The sequence below is a fragment of the Gossypium raimondii genome, chromosome 10, assembly GCF_025698545.1.
Source record: "Gossypium raimondii isolate GPD5lz chromosome 10, ASM2569854v1, whole genome shotgun sequence".
NCBI classification, from domain to species: domain Eukaryota; kingdom Viridiplantae; phylum Streptophyta; class Magnoliopsida; order Malvales; family Malvaceae; genus Gossypium; species Gossypium raimondii.
In genome coordinates this window covers 52,133,467-52,158,651 of record NC_068574.1, presented here as the reverse complement: position 1 = coordinate 52,158,651, position 25,185 = coordinate 52,133,467, and the positions used below count along the sequence as shown (strand labels likewise).

Below are 25,185 nucleotides of genomic sequence, written 5' to 3'. Positions count from 1 at the left end.
ATTAAAAAATATAATACTTTGATTTTTTTTTATTTTTTTATAATATTTTTGTAAAAATCCCGAAAAAAATGGACCAATTGATGACATCATCTATCTATAATAATGTAAACTATGTGGTGGCTGAATTAGGAAGATGCTTTGACAGTGACATAAAAATCCATTGGAGGCCTAGGGGAGAATAAAATTAATTGCATGCCTCATAAAGAATTGCAGCCGGAATCTGGTGAGTGTTTTATATTGGTGTAGTTATGTTTTTATACATTTTAAAAATATGCTTATATTCTATTTAAATATGTATAAAATAATACGAATATTCTAAAAACGAAAAATTAATTAGAAAATATAGTTTTTTATCACTTGTAAATAAAAAAATAAACGTTATTAGATCCATTTGCTTTTTCAAACTCTCCAATTTCAAAATTAATAAGCTTTATTTACAAAAAAAATTATAATATTAAATTTAGTATTATTTTTATCTAAATTTAACTCTTAACCTTTAAAAACTTGAATTTAACCATTAATATTTCTAAAAGAGTTAAATTGTTGTTCTTTTAACGAAAACATTTATTAAAACATTATTTTTTAAACATGATGGCTCAAATAACAATCCATATGTACTTCATGCTAATTTTTAAGACTTTTATGAACTTTTTAATAGTTTTTGAATTTAAATATTTTTATTTTTATATTTTTAAATTTATTTGTTGAGACAAATAATGTCATGTTAACATGAAAGTATCGTGAACTACGGTGTGGGTTGTCACACCAATATTGTTTAAAAATTAATGTTTTAGTCAAGATCTTCGCTAAAAATTAATTTGACTTTTTTTGAAAGGTTGAGGATCAAATTTAATTAATAAAAAGAATAATAGCTAAATTAACAAAAAATATAAATATTGAGGGTTAAATTTGACATTATATAAATAATAATATGAAGTTGTCTCAATTAAATGTCTTTTATCTATTTAAAGGTTTATAAATAAAAGTTCATTGCTTGCACCATAAAAGTATTATGGAGGCTATTGTATTAAGAGTTAGATTGTATTTTGTCCCTTTGCTCAAAAAATAGACAAATTTATCCTTATATGTTAAATAAAAAGTAAACAGGTTTTTCTATTAAAATTTTTATTTATTTTACTATTAAAAACTAATTTGTATATGTTAACCTGAAAAATACATGATGTAATTATTTGGTGTGACATGCATGATTTCGATAATTTTGTCTATTGAATCTTTCAAAATTAAAATCGTTGAATTATTATACATAAGATTATTCTTGACAGATTCATTTAATAAATTGCTGCAAGTTGTTGGTCCAGGAAATAAATAAAAAGTTTATGTTATGCAGGTTCTTCTCTTAAACAGTAACACCCAGTAAGCTTTTCAGTCTTTTAACAATGGCTCCTGCTTTTACATCAGTCCATTTTTGGCTGTTTTCGTGCCTGGTGGCTGTGATTTCCATGGCAGAGGCTCAAGAAGCTGAAGAATTCATTTATAACCATGGCTTCCGTGATGCGAAACTACAACTTGATGGGAGTGCCAACATCAGCTCCAATGGTCTATTGCAGCTCACCAATAATTTAGAATCGCTGAAAGGCCATGCTTTCTACCTATCTCCTATAAACTTCAATGTTTCTTCGTCTTCAAGTTCAGCTGGATCTCTTTCCTTCTCCACGAATTTCGTAATCGCCATCGTTCCTGGATCCAAAGAATCTAGTGGCCATGGACTTGCCTTTGTCATATCAGAATCCACGGATTTTAGCCATGCTGAGGCAGTCGAATTTCTGGGACTCGTTAATGAGTCAAACAATGGCATTTCCTCCAACCATTTCTTCGCTGTGGAGTTTGATACCATCCGCAGTATTGACATGGGCGACATAGATGACAATCATGTAGGAATTGATCTGAATGGCGTGAAATCAAACAAATCCGTTCGGGCAGGATATTTTTCTAATGAAGAAAGGAAGAATACGACTTTGTACCTCAAAAATGGACATCCAATACAGGTTTGGATAGACTACAATGGTGAAGAAGAACTGCTCAACATAACCTTGGCGCCAGATAAAACCCCAAAACCAGACCAGCCTCTCTTGTCGACATCAATCGATCTCTCGGGTATTCTAAAGGATGTCATGTATGTTGGTTTCTCTGCTGCAACTGGTTCAATTCAAAGCACTAGTAGTAGCCATTATATTCTGGGCTGGAGCTTCAATAGAAGCGGAGAAGCACAAGGCCTTGACATATCCAAGCTTCCAAAGCTTCCCAAAAATGGTGGACAAAGAAATACAGTTCGATTGATTTCGATCATTGCAGCTGTTGCTTTGCTGTTAATAATCATTGGAGCAGCATATGTTTACAGGATGAATAAATACAAGGAAGTACATGAAGACTGGGAAAAGGAATATGGACCTCAAAGGTTCTCTTACAAGACACTGTACAAAGCGACCAAAGGTTTCAAAGACAAGCAACTTCTTGGATCGGGAGGTTTCGGGAAAGTTTATAAAGGTACACTCCCTTATTCCAATGAACAAATTGCAGTAAAGAAAGTATCCCATGAAACAAATCAGGGGATGAAGGAGTTTGTTTCAGAGATTGTTAGCATGGGAAGGCTAAGGCATAAGAACTTGGTGCGGCTTCTTGGGTATTGCAGGCGTAAGAAAGAACTCATTTTGGTATATGATCTTATGGAAAATGGCAGCCTTGACAAGTTCCTCTTCGACGATGATAAACCCACCCTTACTTGGTTTCAAAGGTTCCAAATCATCAAAGGGGTGGCATCGGCTCTTCTTTATCTCCATGAAGAATGGGAACAAGTTGTGCTCCATAGAGACGTCAAAGCCAGCAACGTTCTCTTAGATTCCAATCTAAATGGACGGCTCGGAGATTTCGGTCTTGCCAGATTGTACGACCGTGACAGCGATCCACAAACGACTCGCCTTGTAGGAACACTAGGATATATCGATCCGGAATCCATCCGAATGGGAAGGGCTACTAAAGCTGCCGATGTGTTTGCTTTCGGAGCTTTTCTTCTTGAAGTTGCTTGTGGGAGGAAGCCATTTGAACCAAATGCACCACCCCGAGACATTTTTCTAGTTGATTTAGTCAATAGGTGCTGGAAAAGAGATGCCATTGTTGATGTTATCGACCCAAGATTACAAGGCAATTACGTGGTGGAGGAGATTGAGAAGGTTCTGAAACTTGGCCTGCTTTGTTCCAACCCCAAACCAGATTTGAGACCCACCATTAAAGAAGCGGTGAGCTATCTGGAAGGCACTGCCAGTTTGCCTGATATACCACTAGACAATGCCCAAAATAATCCATCTTCTATCCTTCAAACCATACCATTATCTCCTCACAGCACTGCTATTAACGTATCTTTAGCAAGTAACGTAGCCTCAGATTGTATAGTTTCGTTTTCTTCATCAGTTGGGACGGGTCCTTCCGTGAATTCCTTGTCGAGTACAGATACAGTTCTTCATATAGGTCGCTGATGAGTGTTTTAATGGAAATTTGTTCCTTCTGTCTTTTTTTTTTTTGGATTATAAATATTTTGAGAGAACAAAATGAAATTTTCACTGTATTAACTGAAAATTTTAGTAACTGCTTGAAAAATGAAAAGAAACATTAGAGAAAATTGCCCTCTAATCTGTTAGTAATCCAAATTCCGTAACACTTCAGTTAAATTCAATTATGTGATCTTATTGAACAAAAATAAAATTAATTATGTGATCTTAATGTTCCATAAAACCTATCCTCAATTAATGTGTTTGAAGTCCTTGGATTTCCTAATTTTCTTGATTAAGTAACAATAATTACAAAGGTTTGAATACAAAATTAACCTTTAAATTATATTTAAATTTTTAATTTAAAGTATCACTTAAATTATCAATTTCATCTCATTTTATCCATGTACTATGTACAACAAAAACATGCCATATTGTATTTTGGGGCAAATTTTATAATTAAATCTTTAAAAAACCATCAATTATTTTTTCTCTTTTAAGTGAAACAACAAAATCAGAGCTAGAAAATTTGAAATTCAATAGTCAATGATGGCAGCTGACGATTATAAGATACTAATTAAGTCTATTAGAAATGGACTTACCTTTAAGATTTCAATCTTATCACTTCGCATAGTTTACTTTTTCTGTTAAGTCGTATTTTAATATGAATTTTCAACTTTTGCAACTTTATTTTTTTTTAAATGTTAGATTACGTATCCTTCATAAAAATATACATATTTGTTTAGATTTATATTCTGATAACAACCACCTCTCTATATTTCTCAACTGACGTGAGATGGAGCTGCATACGTAGCTTTTAAAATTAATTAATATTTTGTGTGTCAGTTTGATGGTTAGGATATTCACCATCTTAAGTGTAATTGGGTTTGAGTCGCGTTAATCGTGTTACTGTTAAGGTTTGCCCTACTCTTATAGTTCAAAAAAAAAATTAATTTACTGACATTTTAACTACTATCAATATTTAATGATGGTAGGATGACAAATAAATAAACTAAAAGATCAAAGCTTTGCTCACAATTATAAATTCAAATGATCTTAGAATTAATATTTTGTGTTTAAAAAAAATATATATATATTTTGCTATTTTCCATGGAAGCTGATACTCTTTTAAAATGGAAAGCTAGCCTCGACAACACCACACAAACTTTGCTCTCTTCTTTGTGGGTCGGAAGTAGCCATTGCAATTGGGTTGGAATCACTTGCGATAAGGACGGAAGCATCACCAATCTAAGCCTCACAGGGTATGGTTTGAGATTGAAAGGTACACTTCATAATCTCAACTTCCATTCCTTCCCTAACTTGATTGAGCTTAACCTCCACAACAACTCACTGTATGGGCCCATTCCTTCGCACATTGGATACCTTTCCAAACTCATCTTCCTTGACTTGTCATACAATTACTTCTCAGGACATATCCCAATCTGAAATTTGCTTATTGAAAAGTCTTCAACTGATCTCCTTAGTAAGCAATAAGATTAGTGGTCCCATTCCACAAGAAATTGGAAATCTGAGTACAGTTTCTAATATATTTTTCTATCTTAACCATCTAAGTGGTCCAATCCCTGCCTCTATAGGAAGATTGCATAAATTGCACAGGCTTGACCTTAATCGCAACCGACTCAATGGTTCTATACCTAAAGAAGTTGGGTTGTTGAGGTCACTTCTTTTGTTGGACTTTTCAGGAAATAGATTAACTGGTCTTGTACCGACATCTATAGGAAATTTAAGTAACTTGGTTTATCTTTATTTGTATGATAATTACCTCTCTGGTTCTATCCCCAATGAGATAGGATTGCTTAAATCGCTTTGCACACTGCAATTTTTAATAAATCATCTCACTGGGGCCATCCCTGCTTCCATATAGGAAACTTGACTGACCTATTCAGTGTTAGGCTGGAGGAAAATGCCATTTCTGGTTCAATACCTCGAGAGATAGGGAGCATGACCAGCTTAACTACTCTTACCCTTTCTCAAAATATGTTTTCTGGATTGATACCTAAAGAGGTAGGGATGCTTAAATCTCTCAGTGAATTGGATCTGTCCAATAACACATTCTCTGGACAAATCCCTACTTCGATAGGAAACTTAAGCAACTTGGTTCATCTTTTTTTGTACGATAATAATCTCAGTGGCGTCATCCCTAAAGAGGTAGGGATGCTTAAATCTCTCAGTAAATTGGATCTGTCTAGTAACACATTCTTTGGACAAATCCCTACTTCCAAAGGAAACTTGACCGACTTAACTACTCTTAGCCTTTTTGACAATATGTTTTTTGGATTGATACCTGAAGAGGTAGGGATGCTTAAATCTCTGAGTCAGTTGTGTCTGTCTAATAACACATTCTCTGGACAAATCCCTACTTCCATAGGAAACTTGAGCAGCTTATCAGGAGTTTTCCTTGGTGAAAATAGTTTGTCAGGCCCCATTCCTCCAATATACAGTAATCTTACTAATCTCCAATTATCAAACAACCATCTCACTGGTCCATTACCAGAAAATTTATGCCTCGGTGGAGTACTCACTCGACTTGCAATGATCAGCAACAATTTGTCAGGTCCGATCCCATCAAGTTTGAGAAGCTGCAAAAGCTTAAACAGAGTTAGGCTGGATGGAAACCATTTGACAGGAAATATATCAGAAGCTTTTGGTATATATCCACATTTGAATTATGCTTCATTAAGCGACTACAATTTTTATGGCGAACTTTCTCCAAATTGGGGGCAATGTCATAATCTAACAAGCCTGCGTGTCTCCAACAATAACATTTCTGGAAAGATTCCATTCGAATTGGGACATGCAACCCAGTGACAAGAACTTGATCTTTCTTCGAATCATCTAGTCGATGAGATCCCCTGGAACTGGGAGCATTGAAAATGATGACCCGTCTTTTGCTAAGTGGTAATCAATTTTCAGGCAAAATTCCATCAGAGATTGGACTTCTATCAAATGTAGAACGACTTAGCTTGGCTTCAAACAATTTAAGAGGGCCTATTCCTGATGATCTTGGAAATTGCTCGAAGTTAATCAATTTGAATTTGAGCAAGAACAATCTCGGAGAGAGCATTCCATCTTCAATAGGATACATCAATGCTCTTCAAAGTCTAGATTTGAGTCAGAATTCACTTTTTGGAAATATCCCACAACAGTTCGGAAAGTTACAGTCCTTGGAAATATTGAACCTTTCTCGCAATATGCTCAATGGTTCCAGCCCAAAAGCTTTCAATTATTTACATGGGTTAAGATTTGTGAATATATCTTACAATCAATTAGAAGGCCCTATTCCAGACCTTAAGGCATTTCACGAGGCATCATTCAATGCCTTAAGGAACAATAAAGGCCTATGTGGTAACGCCACTGGACTAATGCCTTGCGTTCTTCCTTCTCGAGACAACCATGGTCATACAAAAAGCACCAAACTGATCATTTTATTTGTGCTTCCACTGTTTGGTGGTCTATTGATTTTGTTGTTTATATTGGTTGCAAGTTTCCTTACTTTTTGCAAGAAAACACCAACAAAAAAATCCGAGCCAATGGAGGAACAAGATGGTGATATTTTCACTATATTAGGATTTAATGGAAGAATACTCCATGACAGCATCATTGAAGCTACTGAAGATTTTAGCTCTGACTATTGCATTGGTTCAGGAGGATACGGAAGTGTTTATAAAGCTGCATTGCCAACTGGTCAAGTGGTTGCTGTGAAGAAACTTCACCAGTCTGAAGACAGCATACTCATTAACAACTTGAAAGACTTTGAAAGCGAGATTATTGCTTTATTAGAACTAAGGCATCATAACATTGTACAGATGTATGGTTTTTGTTCACACCCACAGCATTCTTTTCTGGTTTATGAGTTCATGGAAAGGGAAAGCTTGAGAATGGTCTTAAGCAACAATGAACAAGCAAAGGAATTGGATTGGAAGAAGAGGCTAAATGTTGTTAAAGGATTGGCTAATGCTTTGACTTATATGCACCATGACCATTCACAACCTATAGTTCATCGAGACATTTCCAGCAACAATGTTCTCTTGGATTTGGACTATGAAGCTCGTGTCTCTGATTTCGGCACTGCTAGGATTTTAAAGCCTGACTCCTCCAATTGGACTTCACTTGCGAGCACCTACGGGTATATAGCTCCAGGTATAAATTAATATCTTTTTTTTTTTTGGCTAGAAAAGCCTTTCATCATGTTATAAATATAGTTCTGATTAGTATTTCTTTTAATGTAGAGTTGGCGTATACAATGCGAGTAGATAAGAAAAGTGATGTCTACTGTTTTGGGGTGCTAACGATAGAAGTTCTCATGGGGAGGCATCCCGGCGACCTTCTTTCATATTTGTCATCATCTGCATCGGCATCGACATTGCCATTTATGTCAAATGACCAACATGTTTTACTTAAGGATGTGATAGATCAACGTCTCTCACCACCAGAAATTGATGCTGCAGAGGGCGTAGTCTCTACTATAAAGATAGCATTTGCATGCTTGAATGGCAATCCCCAACATCGGCCAGCCATGCAACAAGTTGCTCAAGCGCTTTATCGTCAATCCCTTCCATTGTCAAGTCCTTTCTCGACCGTAAAATTGGGAGAATTGTTGGGTCATGTAATTTGCAATGGCTGAGTAAGGTGCTACAATTTGGGTTATATTCCCATAAGTAAGGTATGTATATATGCTTTATATCTACTCTTTTTTTCTTCTTCTTTCAGTTATCTTTTATTTCTCAGCTTCGATTTGAAAATCTTTGACCTTACAATAATATAAGGCCTTTGTTGTGAATGAGATGCTTAATCAGACAATCAAGATTTCCTCTGACTCGGGTCTGTAGCAGGATTGCAAGTATTTTCCTAGTTTCACTACTTGGAATAGAAGAAAGCATTGAAGTTGTTGAGTATTTTCCTAGTTCTTTTTCTTTTTCCTAGTTTACCTATGTTTAAAAACAAACTCTTTTTTTTTTTTATAAAATTTTATTTTTTATTTTAGAATTTCTCTTGAATTTTAGGATTTTTTTTTTATTTCAAGTGCACAATGAATCCAGAATTATATTTTAAATATGCAACTTATTTTTAAAAATAAAGTACTATTCTTTTCAATTTTAAATTAATAATGATAAAATTACACTTTAGCACCCAAAAATGATAAAAATTTAAAGATATAAGCTATTAAAATGATGAAATTACATTTTTACTACCGTAACAACATATAATTTAGTACCTAAAACATTGGCTCTTAAGCAAACGATACTTCAAAGATTTCTCATAAGAATCGATATTCCCTCAACATTATTTTTACTCTTTTTTTTCTTAATTTAATTTAGTACATAAATTTAACAACTTTATCTATTTTACTCTTAAACTTATTTTTATCAAAATTTAATGACATAAAGTTCTAAAATTGTGCCATCATATACCATATAAAATTTATCAAAATTGTTCAACTAGGTCTATTCTTCATCCCATAAGCTAACGACATTGTGGTTAATTTATAAAAATTGAAATATATGTATATATAACATTTTAAAAATTTATGATAAGATTTTCAAAAGAAAAAGAAAACATATTAAAGTTTCAAAATTTTATGACTTTTGAATATAGCTAATTAGACCCAAATAATGTAATAATAGCTAAAATACCTATATCTTCTCGAGTTCGTTCTTTCATCTAAATCCAACGCCACTTGACCGTCAGCCAAAAACTAAAAAAAATAAAAATACGTTCAATTTTAAAAAAATCTAAAACTTCAAAAAATAAAAAATTAATCAACTGAGTTGTGTTCTGGTTGCTGGAATTCAATGTAATTAGTAAATGGTTAATCAACATCGACCAATTTTAGATCATTGTTAGTCAATATCAATCCACATCCGATCATCACTTTTCAATATTGATCAATGACCCATTCCTACCAATTAATAGTTAAATAATTGATAACTCTCACGTTTAGAATTATTTCAGTCTAGCTTTTACAACTTTTTAGGAGTAATTCTAAGTTTTAGATTAGTGTTTAGTAGATTTTATAATTTTTGGATTAATTATGTTTCATTCATACTTTGTTTATTTTTCATATTTTTAGAATTAATTTAGACTTAATTGCAATTTCCCTTTTTCTTCTGTAGGCTTGAAACAAAGAATAGATATGAGTTATAACATAGATCAAGAAAATGGTAAAAATTAGAAGTCTTCCGCTTCATCAGGCCAAAATAGTGGTGGAGCAAGCATGTCGGTGAAGAAAATTTGACAGCAAGTAGTCTGCTTCACCGAACTTAATTGCTCGATGGAGTGTCAAAGAAAATCCCAAAATTCAAGGTTTTTGCGTTTAAAAACTTTTAGAAGAAAAGAAAGAAACATAATTCAATCTAAGGCACAAAGGAAATTCTTTCATACCAAGAAAAACTCTAAGCTCGTGGAATCAAGAAGAAAAGGAGATTTTGGAGAGTCTCCCGCAAACTTTTCATCTATTTTCTCTCTATGTTCTTTCCTTTACTTTTTTATTGATGGAAAACTGTTTTGAAAACATTTTTGTGATTTTTTTCAATTCATGGTGAATTAAACTTTATTTTTTTGGAATGATGATAGATCATAACTCTTAATTAATTGATTTTTTTTCTCTTCAATTAATTCTATCCATGTTTAATTATTTATTCAATCATGTGTTTGTTTTATTGCTTGCTTGACTAACAAGTTGCATTAATTGGATAGTATTAACTTGTCATAGAAGAGAAACTTAAAGTTGTATTAATTGAATTAATTCCAGTAGCAAAGACGACTAAGTTAATTTGTGGCTATGATACATATATACGTAAAACCTTAATCAACCCAATAGGTTTTTGCTTAATGAATTAACCCATTATGTCTAACATAAGAATATAACCAGTGGAGAAAATAGGATAACTTATCTAGATACTAAAAGAGCTTAATTAATATCATTGAATCATGAATTACTAATTACATATATTGAAAAATTAAATGAGTGATAATTGAATAATTAAATTAGGTGAAGTTGGAATTGTCGTTAGTATGAATGAGTAAATTTCAAAGTTTTCATTGTCATTAACTTAGTTCACCTTCTATTATTTTCTCAATTTAATTTTATTAATAATTAGAATTTATTTTTATTGATTTGGGTTAGTTAAAAGTGAATGGTTCATACTTGGCTTAGAAGTTAGTTTTCGTGGAAATAATCTCATCTTATTACTTTATTACTTAATTTATATATATATATATTTGTATTTAGAATTTTAGTCATCATCAACATTGATCAACGATAGCCAACGTCTGATGGTCTACTTTGATCAAAACTTTAAAAAATTAATTTAACTTTTTTAAATTGTCGTCTTTTAAATATCTTATATAATTTTTTAAAAATATTTTTTAATTTTTTTAAATCTTTCTAATTTTTCTATTTTTATAATTTTTATGGGATTATATTATTTTTAATAACTTTTTGAATTTTTATTTTTTTTTGAATTATTTATAATTATTGTTGAGGGGAGAAAGAGGTTGGGAGCTAGGGCAATGGTTCACATGGTGATGTGCAAAAAGCTGTAAGGAGGTTAGGATGCATTTAGTTGAAGTGTGAAGGTAGAATGAGAAGAAGACACCTCCTTAAAGTTAGAATGAAATATTTATAGGCGAGGGTGACCTCTTTTAATCTGAGGTCTTGACAATTTGGGAGGCATAATAGCCTTTTAGGTGAGTAGTGATGGATGGAGATGAGTTAAGTGAGGTCTCACCTGTGAGTCAGGAAAAGGAGGACCCAAAACCTATCCTTGACAGGGTAGGCCTAAAAAACTCTACAAATGTTCATAAAACTTGATTTTTAAAATTAAGATCAAATTAAAAATATGTAAAAGTTGAATACAAATTTATTATTATGCTAATAAAAAAAACACACCACATAATCATTCTATTTGGATTTACTGGTGAGTCCCGAAAGACCAAATCAAAATCATCTTAATGAATAGGTGATTGTGTCTATTAAAGAAAACAACAATCGTGTTTTCCTTATAAAATATATTTCAATTTAACTATTTTAACAAAAATTATTTTAATTTAATTATAAAATATATAAATATTAAATAAAAGGGTAAACTACTTAGTTGATCACCTAACTTTAAAGGCGTTTTATTTTAGTCACTCAAAATAAAATTCTTACTATTTTGTCACTAAACTTTTAGGATGCATGTTCACACTTTTATTTTGGTCACTTAACTTTTAGGTTGCTTTCATTTTGATCACCCAAAAATATTTTTCTTTTAAGTATTGTTTGAGGTAGAAAATATTAAGAATTAAAGTGAAAAAGTGGTAGAAACTAAAATAAAAGTTTAAAATTGTCAAATTGTACTTGGTTACCCCATTGTTGAAAATTCTAATTCTTTTTTTTTCAATATTGAAATTTTAAAGTTCAAAACATGAAAATCAATTAAATAAGTTATTGAAATATTTTTATCCTCGATAAAGTCAACAAATTTATTACTATAATATTGAATTAATTAAATTAATTAGTTTAGTCTCTTTTAGATTTTATTTTATGTTTCTAAATTAAAATCAAATCAAATAAATCATATTTAATACTTGTACATAAAACTCAAATTTCTTTTAATTATATAATCTCAAGTCTTTCATACTAAGCTAAAAGCAAAGAAAAATCCTTACAATTAATTAAATTAATTAATTTTATCTTATATACCAAACAAAATTCAAAGTTTTTCATAATTTCTTTACCCAAACGAAGGACAAGTAATTAATGTAATTAATTGCAATTCTTTTCTTTACTTTTGGTTTAGTATAGAAGATTCGATATTATATAATCTAAAGGAATTTAAATTTTACAGATAATTATTGAGTTGATTTCATTAAGAATAACATGGCAACATAAAATTTTAAAATTTAGAAGGAGATTAATTTAATTAATTTCAATATTATAGTAACAAACTGGTTAACATTATCAAGGGATAAAAAATTTCAATAATTTATTTAATTGATTTTATGTTTTGAAATTTAAAATTTAATATTGAAAAAAATAGTTTCTATCAATTTTTCACTTTAATCATTAATTCTTTTACCCCAATCAATACTTTAAAAAATGATATTTTTTAGGTGACCAAAATGGAAGTGATCTAGAAGTTGAGTGACCATGAAAGTGTGAATAAGAAGTGACGTGCACAGTTAACTGTGATTAGAGATTTAATGGTTGAGTGACTAAAATGAAAGCACCCTAAAAGTAGAGTGGCAAAATTGCAATGATTTCATTTTGGATGACCAAAATGAAAGTGTCTTAAAAATTGAATGACCAACTAAGTAATTTACCTTAAACAGAAAAAATTTCTTAATATTGTACTAAATCTTTTTAATAATATTTCCAAAGTTCCAATCCATGATCCGATCTAACATAACGATATCACTTATTTCTTTATTTGTTTTTTCACTTAAATAAATTATTGATTTAATATTATTATACAATAAAGTAAAAAAAAAACATATCATATATGTACAGCCCAAATTTACCCGAGGCCCAATTACAAAAGCAAATACCCAAACCCACCAAAAATTAACCTAGACCTAACCCATAACAAACCCAAACAAACCCACAGGCCCAACAACTACCCTAGCCCATTTTCAGAAAAGAAAAAGAAAATAGCAGCAACCCTAGGTGCGTCAGCCACCCGCCGCACGTCCACTTGCCCTGCCACAGTCGCCGGACGTCCCATCCTCGTCTGCCACCGCCGTTGTCACATCGGCCACTTGCGCCGTCACCTGCAAGACACGCAAACAACAGAGAAGAAAGAAAAATAGCAAATAACATGTAATTTTAGGCTATAAAAGCCGAAGATTATCATTGTAAGGGGGTTCGGCCCCTCTTTCACTATTTCAAGAAATAAAAAAGTAAAAAAACAGATACAAGAAACCTTTTTTCGGTATAAGATCTATTTTCCTTTTTTATTTTTATTTTTCTCTTTATTTTTTTCCTTTCGAAACTATTTGTATTCGATTTTGTTTCTTTTATTTTTTTAAACTATATATATATAACGTATAAACGTTAAACAAAAAGCAAAAAAAACCTTTTTTTGAATTTTTCGGCTACCGTGTACGGTGGCCGGCGCGACGACGGCTCTCCTCGCCGGATTCCTAGGCCCGACCCTAGGGGGAGGATCCGCGTGTTTTTGGCTCTTGGGTTATTTGCACAATTGGTCCCTACGATTTTATGGTGCTTTCAATGCAATTTTTTGCATATTTGCAATTTTGGCCATAAAATTTTCTTCTGTTTTAATTTGGTCCCTAGACCATGAGATATTGCGGCCCCCTAAAGCGGCGTCGTTTGAAGTACTGGGATTATTTCCATTTTAGTCCTCGCCCTTTTCCAATGCTTCCCATTTGGTCCTCTTTCTCTATATTTATAATTCACACCTTTAAATCTCTTTTTATTCTGATTTAGTCCAACTCTTTCTGTTATTTATTATCATATTTATTTTATATTTTAAATTTATGTACATACTTATATGTATATATATCTATATACGTATTATTTATTTATATGTTTATTTTTCTTTCATGAGTGTAGATCACTTATATTTATATAATTCTTATATACACATATCTACTTACATATCCTTTGTACTTTCAAAATATATATTTTGTATATACTCTTTGTATTTTATGATTCATATATATACCTTTTATATTTTATGATAGTTACATACTGTATATGTATATACTTACTTATATATATATATTATATAATAATTTTAAATATGTATATTGTAGCGACCTAAAAATTTTGGCGATAGGCGCTAGTCGAAATGATTATTGAAAAATTAAAAACAAAGTTTCAAATTTTATTTACAAAAGAGGAGTCGCCACTGATCTTTTTCTAGGTGTGATCGGACACCTTCAAAACTCTCTTTTAGAATTTTTTTTTTTAATTTTTCTAAAAAAAGAGATAATTTTAGGTCTACGTGAAAATCCAGAGAAAATTAGGGTTCGGGAGTCGGTTACACGCGAGGAAGGTATTAGCACCCTCGCGACGCCCAAAATTGGTATCTCGTTAAACGCGCGTTGTCTTAATTTTCAAAAATACGAGTTCAATTTAATATCTGCTCGTGATCCGATTGAAACATGAGAAATTTTTTAACACGAAGATTTTTGAAGCAGAAATTTTTTTAAAAGAACGAAAGTTTTTTTTTAACACGAGAATTTTTGAAAACACGAGAATTTGTAAACACGAAGATTTTAGAAACACAAAAATTTTTGAAACACAACATTTTTTTAAAAACACGGGAATTTTTAAAACAGGGAAATTTTAGAAACACGAAAATTTTTAAAACACGACATTTTTTTGAAACACGATTTAAAAAAATTTTGAAATGCGAGAATATTTTTGAAACACGAAAATTTTTTTACAAACACAAAAAGTGAAAATTTTTTTGAAATACGAGAAATTTTTGAAAACACGAAAATTTGAAACAGGATATTTTTTTTTGAAAACGCGAAAATTTTTTTAAAAACATAAAAATTTTTGAAAACACGAAAGTTTTGAAAACATAAAATTTTTTAAACACGAGTTTTTTAAAAAAACACGATAATTTTTTGAAACACGAGAATTTTTTTTTTGAAAAACACGAAAACACGAAAAAATTTTTTAAAAAGAAAGAGACACGAATATATTTTTTGAAACACGGAGAATTTTATTATTATTATTTTGAAACACGAGAAATTTTGAAGACATGAAAATTTTTGAAACACGATTTTTTTTTAAAAATACCGTATTTAACACGAATCGATGATATTCATCCCGATATGGCAGTGAAACCATCGAATTAGTGTTAACTCAATTCAATTTAAAATTTAATCGGGATCCTAAAACACGAGAATTTTTATTAAAATACGAGGATTTTTGAATATTTTTGTTTTTAAAAGGGCGTTCCGAATTTAACACGAGCTATCGATATTCACCCATCATAGCGATGAAATCAACGGCTCGATGCTAAATTGGTTCGTTGCCTTATGCATTAAAATAATTTTTATTTCATTTTTCTTTTATGCAAATAAAGCCACACTAATATTACTAAAAAAACTATTTAAAAATGCTAATTAAATTTAAATGAAATAATGTTTAAATAAATAAAATTAAATTAAAAAAAGGTTTAAGGAAATTACCAAAAAGCCCAAAGTTGTGGGTCCTTTCCCTTTTCTTTTTTCTTCCCTTTCCTTTTTTTTTTCTGCTGGATGTTGGGCCTGGGTGCTGGGCCGAATGCTGGTGCGCTGGGCCTGGGCGCTTGGCCCGCTTCTGGCGCTGGGCTTGGAACAGCTTGGGCCTGCTCCTCCTTTATTTTTTCTGCTTTGCTTTGTTTTTTTTTTTGCTGCTTGTTTTTTTTCTCTTGGGCTACCCTTTTTGGGCCTAATTTGCTGGGCTTGCTGGGTATCTTGCTGCTGCTGATTCGGCCTGTTGTCGGGTCGCGGGTCGGACGGGTCGGGTCGGATTGACCCGACTGATTTTTTTTTTGTTTATCTTTTTATTTTATTTTATTTTCTTTCTTTTTCTATTTTTTTTCTCTCCTTTCTTCTTCCCTCCTTTCTTTCTTCTTCTTCTCTTATTCCCCAAGACCCATAACCGCCGCCGCCACTTGCGCCGACCTCCTCCGCCCTCGGCTCCTCTCCACACTCGGTGACCGGCGATTCCAAGGTAAATGATTTTTTTTTTAAAAGGTTCTTGGCTGCTGATTTTTGGAAGCTTTTTCTTGGGTTTTCTCAAATTCTTATTGCTTCTTGATTGGGTTTTTTAGGTGGTGGCTTTGGTGGTTGTAGTGATGGTGGTTGCGGTGGTGGTGTTTCCACCAGGGCAATGGTGGAGGCTTTGCTTGCTGCTATTTTTTCTTTTTTCTCTGCTATTTTTTTTGTTTCTTTGGTTGCCGAAAAAATCCCCCCTTCCCTTTCCTTCAATTTTCTTTTAAATGCTTCAATTTCCTGTCGTTTTCCTTCTTGTTTTCAGGAGGCATGGAGGTGGGGAGCATGGCTGATTGGCGGTGTCAGGCGTAGGGTGCGGTGCACGCCCGGATGCTGGTTGGGGCCAATCTTGTCATGCCCAGAAGGACTGAATTGTAGAGTGTGCAAAGTTTTTGGGGCAAAAACGTAATTTTAGGAAAATATGGGGCTAAAATGTAATTTCTGGAAAGTTTGGGGGCCCGACTGTAATTTACGAAATATTAGGGGTCAATATGTAATTTAAAGAAAATTTTGGGGTCAAAATGTAAATTTTAAAAAGTAGAGGGGTTAAAATGTAATTTATATTTTTTGTATTTTTTTATATTTTTTTGAGATTTTTTTACTACTATTTTATTAATATTTAAAACAGCAATTAAAAATGGGCTAAAACAAGTTCAAAATTAAATCTTAATGGGCCCGATCATTACGAGGCTAGCCCGGCCCGAAATCCAACCCGGGCAAAATTCAGTGATTACAGCTACCCCTCTTTGCTCATCTTTGTGAAACAGGGATAGAGCAAAGATTTAAAAGCACTGAATTTTGCTCGATTGTCCAATTTTTTGTCTATATTCTTTTTAAAAGCCTGAAATTGAGAATAGCTTGGTGTGCGATCCGAAGTTCAACTCACTTCTCAGATTGTGAGTTGACCTTTGAAAAATAGATATTGAAAATACCTCAGCGTAACCCGAGGCTCAACTAACTTCTAGCATTATGAGTTGATTTTTTTTTGAAAAAATAGAAATTGAAAAGACCTCAGGATGACCCGAGGCTCAACTCACCTCTCGCATTATGAGTTGATTTTTGAAAATGGAAATTTAAAAAAAATACCTCGGCATGACCGAGGCTCAACTCACCTCTGTATTATGAGTTGATTTTTGAAAAACGGAAGTTTAAAAGAAATACCTCGGCATGACCCGAGACTCAACTCACCTCTCGAATTATGAGTTGATTTTTTTTGAAAAAAATAGAAATTGAAAAGACCTCAGGATGACCCGAGGCTCAACTCACCTCTCGCATTATGAGTTGATTTTTGAAAATGGAAATTTAAAAGAAATACATCGGCATGACCGAGGCTAAACTCACCTCTGTATTATGAGTTGATTTTTGAAAAACGGAAGTTTAAAAGAAATACCTCGGCATGACCCGAGGCTCAACTCACCTCTGTATTATGAGTTGATTTTTGAAAAACGAAAATTTAAAAATACCTCAGGATGACCCAAGGCTCAACTCACTTCTCGCAATATGAGTTGATTTTTGAAAAACGAAAATTGAAAAATACCTCAGGATGACCCAAGGCTCAACTCACTTCTCGCAATATGAGTTGATTTTTGAAAATGGAAATTTAAAAGAAATACCTCGGCATGACCGAGGCTCAACTCACCTCTGTATTATGAGTTGATTTTTGAAAAACGGAAGTTTAAAAGAAATACCTCGGCATGACCCGAGGCTCAACTCACCTCTCGAATTATGAGTTGATTTTTTTTGAAAAAAATAGAAATTGAAAAGACCTCAGGATGACCCAAGGCTCAACTCACCTCTCGCATTATGAGTTGATTTTTGAAAATGGAAATTTAAAAGAAATACATCGGCATGACCGAGGCTCAACTCACCTCTGTATTATGATTTGATTTTTGAAAAACGGAAGTTTAAAAGAAATACCTCGGCATGACCCAAGGCTCAACTCACCTCTGTATTATGAGTTGATTTTGAAAAACGAAAATTTAAAAATACCTCAGGATGACCCAAGGCTCAACTCACTTCTCGCAATATGAGTTGATTTTTGAAAAACGAAAATTGAAAAATACCTCAGGATGACCCAAGGCTCAACTCACTTCTCGCAATATGAGTTGATTTTTGAAAATGGAAATTTAAAAGAAATACCTCGGCATGACCGAGGCTCAACTCACCTCTGTATTATGAGTTGATTTTTGAAAAAAACAGAGATTGAAAAATATTTCTTGAAAGAAACAGAGTTTCTAAAAAACATCAGGTGAAACTAAAAGCCTTCTTCTTCGTTGATTCTGTGCAGCTTTCTCCTAGTATTCCTTGCTCTACTGGTATACCTATATATGTCATGTATGTTGTTATTATGATATGCACGTGTTTATCCTAAATGCTTTCGTGTCTACATGATCATGCCATGCACCCTAGGCTGTTTGTCACATGCCCCACTTTTGATTTTCGTGAGGTTCCGCATTCATTTCCTCAATTCCTGACTTTTCTCTCCAGTTTTATACTCGTCCTCAAGTTCTGTGAGTAATCCACATTTCTCCATATATCACTCTCTTGCCCCCTGCTGAACATTGTTCCTGCTTTCGGGCCCATGTACTTGTCAAATTCTCATCCAGGTAATGTTCAACATTTCTTTTGTTTAGAGTATGTCATCTTACTATTTATCATTTAAATGAATCAAACACGAGATGCATGGAAAAAATGGCAAAGTAGGCATGAAAGAAAAACCTCACATTCATTTCATTTTTAAAAGAAAGCAACAAACAAAGGAAATTGACAAAGAAAGTTTAACAAATAAAACGTCATAAAGAAAAGAAAGCGAATTCAATGGCCAGAAATGCTCTAGATATCCAATGCATGAACTTCTCCACATTTCTTTGTCCTGGATCCATTCAAGCACGGTTTCTTGTGTAGAAGGTTTCGAGCTTCTGAGAATGCTTCAAATATTGCAACTTCGTCATTCAACTTACTGTTCAAGTCATCTTGCACCTTAAGTTCGAGCTCACTTCATTAGGACGCCCTTTCGGGTTTTCATCCTAATCCTTTTTGTTTATCAAGACGCCCTTTTTTGGGTTTTCATCTTGATTTTTCTTTTTTTTTTTTTACTTTTTTGCTTTTTTGTTTTTTTGTTTTTTTGTTTTTTTGTTTTTTTGTTTTTTGTTTTTTTTGTTGTTTTTTTTCTTTTTTTTCTTTTTTTTAGGCATAATATTTCTTCACAGCATCTAAGTTCACTGGATTAGGTAATTCTTTCCCGTCCATCTCAGTGAGAATCAGAGCCCCTCCTGAGAATGCCCTCTTTACAACGTATGGTCCTTCCCAATTTGGTGACCATTTTCCTCGAAAGTCCTTCAGATCGGAGAATCTTTCTCGATCTGAGCTCTCCTTCGCGAAATTCTCTTGGCGCACCTTTTATCATGAGTAGTAATCATTCTCTTCGTACATCATCCATGACAAATTGCCTTCAAGCGTTTCCCTTCAATAAGTTTTAGTGATCATATCGAACTCGAACCCACTCGATTCCTCTAACCTTGTCTCCATCAAGACGCGCAGGATGGGATCTCTACTTGATAAGCGAACGGCTTCTATTCCATAGACCGGAGAAAAGGAGTTGCCCGTGAGCGTCCGTGCATCGAGGTGCGATGTCATAAAAGCGAATGGTAGCTTATCGTGCCAGTCTTTATATGTCTCAGTCATCTTCCCAATAATCCTCTTAATGTTCTTATTAGCGGCTTCTACTGCTCCGTTCATCTTTGGGCGATAGGGCGAAGAATTATGATGTTTTATCTGGAATTGCTCACATACTTTTTTCATCATCTTGTTGTTCAAATTTAAAGCATTATCTGAAATGATTCCTTCAGGCAGACCATATCGACATATAATCTCCTTTTTTAAGAACCTACACACTGCAGCCTTTGTCACATTAGCAAACGAAGTGGCTTCTACCCATTTTGTGAAGTAGTCTATAACCACAAAGATGAATCGATGCCCATTGGAAGCTTTCGGGGAAATTGGCCCTATAACATCCATGCCCCACATAGAAAAAGGCCACGGAGAAGTCATGACATGAAGGGGCGACGGAGCTGCATGAATTTTGTCGCCATAAATTTGACATTTGTGGCACTTTCGTGCGTAACCAATGCAATCCCTTTCCACCGTCAGCCAATAATAACCAAGTCTCATAATCTGCCTGGCCATGGTGAAACCACTGGCATGTGTTCCACAAATTCCTTCATGAACCTCTTCAAGTATCTTTCTAGCTTCAACAGCGTCCACGCACCTCAGGAGCACTTGATCTTTTCCCCTTTTGTATAGAATATCCCCGTCAAGAACAAATCCAAACGCCATTCTCCTGATTGTTCTTTTGTCATTCTCGTTTACTTGCTCGGGGTACCTTTGATTCTTGATATACTCTAAGATATCATGGAACCATGGTCGTCCATCTGACTCCTCCTCAATACTAAAGCAGTGTGCGGGGGTCTCATATATGCTCATTTGGATGGGCATTATCTCAGTTTCTCTGTTTACCTTGAACATCGAAGCCAATGTGGCTAGAGCATCAGCCAGTTGGTTCTCCTCTTGTGGAAAGTAGTTAAAAGTCACTTTATAGAACTCCTTGATCAGCTCTGCAACGAGATCATGATATTTGACTAATTTTGGATCTCTCACTTCCCAATCTCCACGAATTTGATAAATGACTAATGCTGAGTCCTCGTGTACCTCTAAAATTTTGATTTTTCTCTTGATAGCTGCACGAAGTCCCATGATGCAAGCCTCATATTCCGCTATATTATTTGTACAGAAGAAATTCAATCTAGTAGTAAGCGGGTAATGGTCGCCTTCAGGTGACACTAAGACTGCTCCTATCCCATGCCCCAATGCATTTGAAGCACCATCAAAGCTCATCTTCCATGACTTTCCTTTTGATGACTCGCCCTCTTTTTCTGAAATGCACATCAAATCTTCATCTGGGAACTCAAATATCAAAGGCTCGTATTCCTCCGTTGTTCGACTTGCCAAGAAGTCAGCTATTGCGCTTCCTTTTATCGACTTTTGGCTCACATATACAATGTCATACTCAGTCAATAGGATCTGCCATCTGGCCATTCTCCCTGAGAGTGCAGGTGACTCCATCATGTACTTTATTGGGTCCAGTTTTGAAATTAACCATGTCGTGTGATACAACATGTATTGCCTGAGCCTTCGAACCGTCCAAATCAATGCACAACAAAACTTCTCAATTGAAGGGTATTTTGCCTCATATTCTGTGAACTTCTTGCTGAGGTAGTAAATTGCCTTCTCTCTTTTCCCCGACTCATCATGTTGTCCCAGTACGCAACCCATTGAGTTCTCAAACACGGTCAGGTACAAAATTAAGGGTTTTTCAGGGGTCGGTGGTACTAGCACAGGAGGATTAGATAGATACTGTTTTATCTTGTCGAAGGCCACTTGGCACTCCTCGTTCCATTCTCCCAGATTACGTTTTCGAAGGAGTCGAAAAATTGGGTCACACTGATTGGTAAGTTGAGCAATGAATCGAGCAATGTAATTCAACCTTCCTAAAAAACCTCTGACTTCCTTTTGTGTACGCGGGGGAGGCAATTCTTGTATAGCTTTTATCTTATCTGGATCAACCTCGATACCTCTTTCACTAACAATGAAACCTAGCAGTTTTCCTGAGGTAGCCCCAAATGTACATTTGGCCGGGTTAAGCTTCAACTGGAACTTTCTTAATCTTTCAAACAGCTTCCTAAGACTCCCAACATGCTCTCTTTCTTCCCGAGATTTGGCAATCATATCATCGACATAAACTTCTATTTCTTTGTGCATCATATCATGGAATAACGTCACCATGGCTCTTTGATATGTTGCCCCAGCATTCTTTAATCCGAACGGCATTACCTTGTAGCAGAATGTTCCCCACATTGTTATGAATGTAGTTTTCTCCATGTCTTCAGGAGCTATCTTTATCTGATTATATCCTGAGAAACCATCCATGAAAGAAAACAGAGAATGCTTTGCCGTATTATCCACCAAAGTGTCGATGTGCGGTAAAGGAAAGTTATCCTTAGAGCTTGCTTGATTCAGATCACGATAATCCACGCACATTCGCACCTTGCCATCTTTCTTCGGCACTGGGACTATATTAGCTACCCATTCTGGATACTTTGAGACTTGTAGGAAGCCAGCGTCAAATTGTTTCTTGACTTCTTCTTTTATCTTTAACAGCATTTCGGGTCTCATCCTTCTTAATTTCTGCTAAACGGGCTTGCATTCTGGTTTCAGTGGGAGCTTGTGGACCACAATATCCGTGTTCAATCCTGGCATATCCTGATAAGACCAGGCAAACACATCCTTGTATTCATGGAGCAAGGTGATCAAATCTTGCCTTGTGTTTTCTGAAATGGAAGTCCCAATCTTCACTTCTTGTTTCTCTTCTTCACTCCCCAAGTTCACTACCTCAACAGATTCTTGATGGGGTAGGATTTGTTTCTCTTCTTGTTCCACCATTCTCAGTAAGTCAGGAGACGAGACACAATCTTCAACATTTTCGTCAGCTTCGAATTCTCCTAAACAAACAACCTTCTCAAAATTGATTTCAGGATTCATAACGGGATTATTCATGCCATTGATATCTGAGCACCTGAAAAGTGAATGGAAAAAGCTATAGAAGAGCATTGAGGTATTGGAATCAACACACAATGATATGAGATGATGTGAGACATATGCCGGAAAAGGATATGAATAGAAGAAGTAGTCGCGAAGTTAATGGAAATGAAAAGAACATGACAATATAAAACAAAATGCATCTTCATTAATGTTCATTGAAATGATAAAGAGCAAACATAAGCTCTTACAAAAGGAACCCCACTGTTTAAGGACACATAAAATGAAGGGTTAACATTGAGCATTACTCTGAAGGGGACTTAGAAACTACAAGGAGGTCCACAGCAGTCCAGTTGTTCAAAACATATCCTGGAGGACAAGGGCGTATCATTGAAGCATTCTTAATTTCATCATTCTCATTGTTAATAGCATTTAGGCTGATATTCTGAAGACCCTTTTCAATCAAAGCGCTTCTTGGATTGTCTTGCCCTCCATCTTCATTTGTTACCACATTCACATTCCCATCAGCATGGTTAGGAAGAGGATTACTAACGCCATCAAATCGCAGAATGCCAGCATTAATGAGATCTTGAACCCTTTTTTTAAAGGCAAGGCAGTTTTCTGTAGAATGCCCCTGATTTCCAGCGTGATACATGTAATTAGCATTAGGATCGTACCATTTTGGGTATGGGGGCTTCAGGGGTGCCATGTAATGTGGGGATATCAATTGCTTCTCCAACAGTTTCAGGTATAATTTTTCGTATGGCACAGGAATTGGGGTGAATTGAGGTTTTTTAGGAATGGGTCTTGCTAGTCTTTGGTCATTTTTAGGTTGGCTTTGTGTAGGCATGGTGTTTGGTGGGAACAAGGTGAATGGTCTTTGGTTATTCATAGCATAAACGGGGTAAGACGAAGGTGCTTGATGGTAAGGACCTTGAGGAGGAAAGTAGAAGTTTGAAGGTGGGCGATAATGAGGTCGTGATTGGGCGGGGTACGAATTGGGGGCACAGTGACTCTCGGTTCCAACCATATGAGCCTCTGCCTCCTTTTTCTTTGTGGGTACTACTGTCTTTGAACTCTCGGGGCCTTCCATTCTCCCACTCTTGACGGCATTTTCAATAAGCTCCCCGGATATTACAATATCCGCGAAGTCCTTTGTGGCACTTCCTACCAATTTATCGTAAAACGGTGCTTTCAGAGTATTGATGAAGAGAACTGTTATCTCTGTCTTAGTTAACGGGGGCTCCACCTGAGCAGAGATATCCCTCCATCTTTGTGCATATTGCCGAAAAGTCTCTGTCGGTTTCTTTTCCATCATTTGTAAAGTTAGTCGATCAGGCACCATATCCGATACATGTCTATATTGCTCACAGAATGCTGATGCCAAATCCTTCCATGATCGGATTCTCTCTCTACTGAGCTGATTATACCATCGAAGAGTTGAGCCAACCAAACTATCTTGAAAGCAATGCACCAACAATTTATCATCGTTTACATAACCAGTCATCTTTCGGCAAAACATGATCAGATGCGCCTTTGGACATCTTGTTCCGTCATACTTCTCAAAATTAGGTGTCTTAAATTTTGGGGGTAAGACTAGATCAGGTACCAAACTGAGTTCTTTGGCACTCAAAGCAGAGAAAACTTCTGCACCCTCTACCGCCTTGATCCTTTCTTCCAAAATCCTATACTTATCCTGAGCGTTATTGTCATCAATTCTCAGCCTTGCTATTTCCACAGGATCATCTAGGTCTGAGACAATTGGATCTGAAGGATTAGCCCCAGGGTTTGATACAAACATTCCTTGTCCTAAATGAGCAGATGGAGCAGGATGTTGTTCCAGGCCTGTAGGTTCTCTTTGGGGGTATCCTCTTTGCATTGCGTGGACATGAGGTGGAGTAAATCCCGGGGGATAAAGTGGATCTTGATTAGCTCTTGACTGAGGCGGTTCTACGATGTCAGGGCTCTGTATAGGTCCCTTTCCTTTGACCAAGGCTGTCATCATTTCCATCAGTTTGGCCATTTGATCCCTTTGCTCGAGCGATTCTTCTCGAGATCTCACCATCAAATCTCTCGCCTCTTCTCATGACTTGGCGATTGCTCTGCAACTCTTTTTGGGTTCTTTCCATCCTTTCCATCCTTTCATTGAGTTCGGCATCCATAGCTCTAGCTCTTAAGCGTGTCCTATAAGAGTGACGTGATTCCAGACTCGTAGTGTGGTAACTGTGGATTAGATGGTTTTAACCTTAGCGAATGATTAGGGAGATATGAGCATGCAATGAATAAATGAATGAATAACTAATGAATGTTAATAATGCGTAAATATGCAAAAAATGGTGTTGATTTC

The 25,185-nt window shown here is 34.8% G+C and overlaps 3 protein-coding genes and 1 pseudogene across 3 annotated transcripts; 2 read left to right on the top strand and 2 right to left on the bottom strand.

Moving 5' to 3' along the window:
- The first annotated feature begins 1,298 nt into the window (after positions 1-1,298).
- Positions 1,299-3,747, top strand: LOC105776912 (L-type lectin-domain containing receptor kinase SIT2). The gene has a single exon (XM_012599870.2). The coding sequence runs from the start codon at positions 1,398-1,400 to the stop codon at positions 3,489-3,491; it is 2,094 nt and encodes a 697-aa protein (XP_012455324.1). The 5' UTR covers positions 1,299-1,397; the 3' UTR covers positions 3,492-3,747.
- An 866-nt stretch (positions 3,748-4,613) lies between these two features.
- LOC105775577 (MDIS1-interacting receptor like kinase 2-like) lies at positions 4,614-8,273 on the top strand (annotated as a pseudogene).
- Positions 8,274-13,178: 4,905 nt separating this feature from the next.
- LOC128033993 (uncharacterized) lies at positions 13,179-22,475 on the bottom strand. The gene is made up of 6 exons (XM_052622506.1): positions 22,223-22,475; positions 21,458-22,006; positions 20,369-21,343; positions 19,779-20,173; positions 19,452-19,640; positions 13,179-13,277 (listed from the first exon to the last, which is right to left on the bottom strand). The coding sequence occupies exons 1-6, from the start codon at positions 22,473-22,475 to the stop codon at positions 13,179-13,181; spliced, it is 2,460 nt and encodes an 819-aa protein (XP_052478466.1).
- A 15-nt stretch (positions 22,476-22,490) lies between these two features.
- LOC128033992 (uncharacterized) lies at positions 22,491-24,903 on the bottom strand. Its single transcript, XM_052622505.1, has 2 exons — positions 23,147-24,903; positions 22,491-22,875 (listed from the first exon to the last, which is right to left on the bottom strand). The coding sequence occupies exons 1-2, from the start codon at positions 24,901-24,903 to the stop codon at positions 22,491-22,493; spliced, it is 2,142 nt and encodes a 713-aa protein (XP_052478465.1).
- Between the last annotated feature and the right edge of the window lie 282 nt (positions 24,904-25,185).

Excerpts from the sequence above, each read along its gene's own strand:
- LOC128033993 (XM_052622506.1), bottom strand. The coding sequence starts at position 22,475 with ATGAGACCCGAAATGCTGTTAAAGATAAAAGAAGAAGTCAAGAAACAA. Across the intron at positions 22,007-22,222 it reads TCTGTTTTCTTTCATGGATG|AAAGAGAGCATGTTGGGAGT; the intron begins GTTTCTCAGGAT and ends AATCTCGGGAAG. Across the intron at positions 21,344-21,457 it reads TTCAATTGAGAAGTTTTGTT|GGAGAATGGCCAGATGGCAG; the intron begins GTGCATTGATTT and ends CTGCACTCTCAG.
- LOC128033992 (XM_052622505.1), bottom strand. The coding sequence starts at position 24,903 with ATGGTGAGATCTCGAGAAGAATCGCTCGAGCAAAGGGATCAAATGGCC. Across the intron at positions 22,876-23,146 it reads GTTTCTAAGTCCCCTTCAGA|GTGCTCAGATATCAATGGCA; the intron begins GTAATGCTCAAT and ends TTCACTTTTCAG.
- LOC105776912 (XM_012599870.2), top strand. The coding sequence starts at position 1,398 with ATGGCTCCTGCTTTTACATCAGTCCATTTTTGGCTGTTTTCGTGCCTG.